The sequence below is a fragment of the Montipora capricornis genome, chromosome 3, assembly GCF_036669925.1.
Source record: "Montipora capricornis isolate CH-2021 chromosome 3, ASM3666992v2, whole genome shotgun sequence".
NCBI classification, from domain to species: Eukaryota; Metazoa; Cnidaria; class Anthozoa; order Scleractinia; family Acroporidae; genus Montipora; species Montipora capricornis.
The window spans coordinates 74,041,449-74,046,448 of NC_090885.1; the positions used below are offsets into that span (position 1 = coordinate 74,041,449).

At 41.8% G+C, this 5,000-nt stretch overlaps 2 protein-coding genes across 3 annotated transcripts in view; both read right to left on the bottom strand.

Moving 5' to 3' along the window:
- Window positions 1-292: 292 nt before the first annotated feature.
- Window positions 293-5,000, bottom strand: part of LOC138044063 (uncharacterized) — a 24,362-nt gene continuing 19,654 nt past the window's right edge. The window contains exons 7-9 of the mRNA XM_068890672.1: window positions 2,835-3,008; window positions 1,783-2,091; window positions 293-1,228 (exon numbers count right to left, since the gene is read on the bottom strand). Coding sequence (XP_068746773.1) covers window positions 711-1,228; window positions 1,783-2,091; window positions 2,835-3,008 — 1,001 coding nt within the window. The 3' untranslated portion in view covers window positions 293-710. The remainder of the gene's footprint in view (window positions 1,229-1,782; window positions 2,092-2,834; window positions 3,009-5,000) is intronic.
- Window positions 4,405-5,000, bottom strand: part of LOC138044070 (trypsin-like) — a 6,739-nt gene continuing 6,143 nt past the window's right edge. For both annotated transcript variants that reach the window (XM_068890680.1, XM_068890679.1), the window contains one exon: window positions 4,405-5,000. This exon is cut by the window's right edge and continues 317 nt beyond it. In XM_068890680.1, the coding sequence (XP_068746781.1) occupies window positions 4,818-5,000 (183 nt within the window). In that variant the 3' untranslated portion in view covers window positions 4,405-4,817.

A 5,000-nucleotide genomic window follows, 5' to 3' on the forward strand; every position in this document is an offset into this window, starting at 1 on the left:
CGACTATGATTGTTCATTTGCTTTTGATCCTCTTAGCAGGCTGTAGAAGGCAACCGGCTCGAACATGCGGTACAACTTTAAAAAAGCTGTTCCAGCAAAGCCTGCATAGCTGGTGGGATGATTTTATCACGGCCTTAATTCAAACACGCGAGAGTTAACGTTGTTTTTTGGCCTCGAGTGGGCCACGAGTGGCACGGTGACGAGTAAAATTCGTCGCTTTGCTGCCGCTTGCTCCTGCAGCCAAAACCATCAGTTTACTAGCAAGTGTTAAAAGAATCCCCCGAAACTTTCCTGCTTTGCCAGCTTCGCTGGCTTGTTCAAGCACTTTATTAAAACGCTTTTCTACCGAGTGAACACAGGTGTGGTGTGGCCTAACTATTTTTCATTTATTTTTCATTGCACGTGTTCCTACTACAATGTTTGACTTTTTATCTACGAAAAGGATGAGGTCAGTAGGCAGCCACAAAACCTATAATGTATTGCTTTTACAAAAAGATAACATTACTAAAGGCTCAGCAAGTTTTGTCACATCTATTTTGTACGAATTTTCAGAAAATGTGCAATCCGATCGCGAGAGAAACTATAACGATCTTCTCACTTAAATGGAAGGAACTTTGTAATCCGACATTCAAGCGAAAGATAGTGAAGACGGGTGCCAGGTGGTAAAAAGGAGAAAATTGTTGGGAAGAAAACGTTTTTCAATCGTTTACTCATGGTTCCGGATTTGAAGAAATCAAATCTTGGATCCACCCTAAGAAGTCCTTGATATCGGTATATACTCCAGGCTGGCCTGGTTGCGCACATCCAACACCCCAGCTTGTCGCTCCGACAAGGATGTAACTTCCCCCTTCCTTGCACACGAATGGCCCGCCACTGTCACCTTTGCAGCTATCGACCTTTCCTTCTTGATACCCGGCACATATCATTTTATCAGTCACAATATCTCCCGTACGGTTCCAGTACTGTTCTCTGCACGTAGCATGGTCAATAATAGGAACATGGGCAACGCGGAGTTGTTTGGAGACCCCTGCGCCGCTCTGGCTCGTCTTACCCCATCCGGTTACTGAGCAAGTGGTCCCTGGAGGGAAGCTGCTACTGGATGTTGGAAGGCAGACCGGGCTCATAGTCTCGTTGAATCCAGGAAGTGGAGTTGAAAAACGCAGCAAAGCGATATCATTGTTGTATATAGAATGATCGTACGCGTGATGCATACACACCTCAGATATAGCTGTGGGAGAAAGAAAACTTCATCAGTTCGAACAGCAACTTTCCTTAAAATAGGAAAATATTCAGAAACAGCTACCATTAGTTTCCTAGCTTTTAGCTATTATTACAGTATTGGTCATGTCCATTGTATAGTAATTCAAGTTCAGCCCCGGCGATATCGAGGATATCTACTGTTTGCCAAACTGGCGAGATGCTATATCTATGGATCACTGAAGAGACTTTGGAAAAATGCATTGCATTAGGTACCACAAGAATGCCCTCTGAACCCTGCACTTACGTCTTTTTCATGTTCGAAAAGGATGTAGTCTTTTAGTTAGTCTCATGTGAAAGGTGCGAAAAACGGCTTTTCATCGGAGACGCAGGCTTAAGTCGCATATAAACTATAACTCGAAATAAGTAGTAAGAAATAATATCTTTAACTTCGGAAATAAGGCGGAAACTTATTTTTTTTTTTTACTAATAAATTGGTTTGTTAACAAGAGGATTGTATGGCCCTCGGAAAAGGTTATGTCAACGCAAAACAGACTCGAGTAAATATAACACTTTTCGACTTACTTTTTTTAACCTCATGCCCGTCAATATTGTCTACGTCAAATTCTCCAAGAATGACGCGCAAGCCGGGAAATGGCGGTACGCAACCTTGCCTGCTGGGATTGTTGCGGTATATGCAGTGAGCAGCGGTCAACACCCACTCGCGATTGATAAGAGACCCCCCGCAGAAAATGAAGTCGTCATCCTCGGTCTGGAGTCCAACTTGCCACGGCCAGTCTCGATTTGATGCCACTTCGCCTCCCACAATGCGACTTCTCTTTGGTCGACCACAAATCAATGGATGAGAGGTCGTTGGGGCAGCTGAAGTTGTTGCTAAGTAATAAAAAGGAGATGAGTGGGTCTCAATGAACTAACATTGCTAAATAAATATGAAGTAGCACTTAACCCAACGTTTATGTAAATATTCCTTTTATCGCAAATATTTCGGTTTCAGTTTTCCAAGATCACTAAAGCAAAGTAAAAATCTTAAAAAATGAACGGCATGCTCTTTTATTTCAGTGATTTGTGCTAAACGAATGAAATCGAACAACATTTGGAAGAGTGCTGTTTTGACAGGATGTTGCCTTTCTCCCATTCTCGCTCCCAGATCCCATCGTTTCTCTTAGCCGGCGGGACCTTCGCACAAGAGAGACATTGGATTGGCAGCCCCAGATTCTAGGACTTCCGGCCTCATATATGAGTCGTCAATAGTACTAAACATGGCGACGCTCAGAAACATTACATTCGAAGAATCTCTATGTGTAGCATTAAGTCGTCTCCACTTAGAGAGTGTCCTTTCGTGTTAAACAGAAAGAAGCAATATAGTAATATCATAGTTTTAAACAAAGACACTGATCGTTTTACCGATCGGCTTCGGCCGTTATTACTGCCGGTTCAAGATTTTATTGTTCGCAAGCTAACCAATGAAAAAATTTGAACTTTCTATGTCCCCAGAGCCCTTGCTCGTAAAAAAGGCCCCACCGGCTAAGAGTAACGAAAGGGATCTGGGAATGAGGATGCCCTTCTCCTGGGCAATAAGGTAGTTTACCTTACTGCATGGAGTGTGCTAAGTTTACCTCTTGGACAGGTTCGCAAGGAACACCGTCTCGTCTCTTGACCGATCCCTACGCACGTTCTACCGCCATTTTGAGGTTCGGGGTTGTTGCAGTAGCGAGTCCTTTGCGAAAGTCCAATGTCACATGACTTGGAACAGACCGTCCACTTGCTCCAGGCCCCCCACTGACCAGCGACTGGAAAATTTGAAGGAAAAAATACACTTGCTTTGTCATTGAGGTCTGCGTGTCTACTTATACAAACTCAGCACTTACGTTAGCGTAATCTATACATTTGAGAGGAAGATACTAAATTAGTATCGAATGGGAACAGAACAAAAATATATGATGAAAGTAAACTCGAAACTTAATCACTGAGATGGCAATTTCACGAGTCAAACAAAGGGTGTTCTGTTTTGAAACTCCTCGATTTATTCTTATTTCGATTTGAGAATGTTCTAATTTTTATATTTTCGGGAGGTGGCCATAATATGATAGTCTGTTAGGATAAAGCTACCACTATCAAAACATTAACCAGTTGAGTGGATCAAAGAGTTCTCTGAAGTAACATTAATTAAAGAATTAGATTTTTGAGTCGTCATTTCTACGCTTTTTTGCGCCTTTTATAACAAAGGGGACTGTAAAGTTCAGAATTCCAGTCGACAGTTTCATTCTTCACTGCCGTCAATCTCACTGATTTCTGTGACAGTTAATGGACCGTTAGAAAACCTGAAAGGTTTATAGAATCGAAATCAGCCAACCACAACTCTGAATGTGACCCACCAAACCATTCCGCTACAGTGTTTGACACAGAACTCCAAAAAGCGAAATCGTTAATTTATATTTGAACTCCAGAGCCCGTGTGTTTCTGGAAGGCGCAGTAAAATGTTCGTAGCTTTTAACGCTTGAATACATATTCACTTTATTCTCAAAACTCTTTCGTAGAACTGCGCCTGGGCAACGATACAAAAAAAAAAATAAAAATAAATACACTATACTTAAATCACAATTCCAAGTAGTCGCCTCAAAAATTCGTATTGGGCCTTACACAGCGTATTTCATGACGTGATAGCATGAAGTTATAGCGGCCAGGATGGTGTCCTGAAGATAACCCTGTCTGGTTTGCTATAATGTTAACATTGTTTAATAGTGAATTTAAGGTTTTTAAACCTTTGGAAAAACCGTGGACGATAAGTCTTGCACAGCGTTGGATCAGAGAAGATCGTGATCAGTCAAAATTGATTAAAAAAATATCAATTAAAGTCAAGTAGACTACTGCACGACGATAAAACAACGCGAAAATGTACTTTTTAACAAATACATTTTCGGGTTGTTTTATCAGTCGTGCAATAGTCTATTTGACTTTGATTAATATTGTAATAATTGAAAGTTTTATATCAATTGTACTTCTGCCACTCGATACAAGTTTTCGTTCATGCAAAGACTATTCAATCACAGAGCAACGTAAACTCGGCTCACAATCAATCAATCAACACGCGCCACACCGTCAATGGTTGGTAAGATATTACGAATTCGACATTGGTGGGTGGGCACTTAACGGAATTATTCAGTTTCAGCTCAACATGCAATCAACTTTTCTTTTGAATTTTTTGTGAAATTTATTCTAGTTCTTACAAAAGTACCAAGCTGTAAAGGTAGCCTTCGCAGGCTCTAAAACCGTCGTCTTTTATTAGGAAAGAAGGCGTGGATTGTTCACACGCGATCTCGCAAGATGCCAGGCTAGAATCCTCATGCGTGATCTCGCGTCTCTCCGAACTCTCACTTTATGAGCTTCATACCATGAGACACCTGCTAGTAACAACTGCATATCTTTCGCAGCCTGTAGCTGTCCTTGACCTGTGTTTGCTGAAATTTTCAGGGAATTCTACTTAACTCAGCTAGAGGCTACTGAGTCTCTTTCTTTTTAGTATGTAACTGAAATGGCTTTCATCTCAAGGTTGTGGCAACCAGAGGTGTTGTAACTAAGTCGTCACGTTGAATCTTCCATTACTGTCTGGTCATGATGACATCGATCCAGGACCGAAGCTGAATGACGTTGGTGTACACGCCTGGTTTCCCCTGATTGGCGCATCCAAAACCCCAGCTTACTGCTCCAGCCAATACCAACGTTCCATTTTCCCGACAGACAAGAGGACCTCCGCTGTCTCCTTGGCAACTGTCAATCTTTCC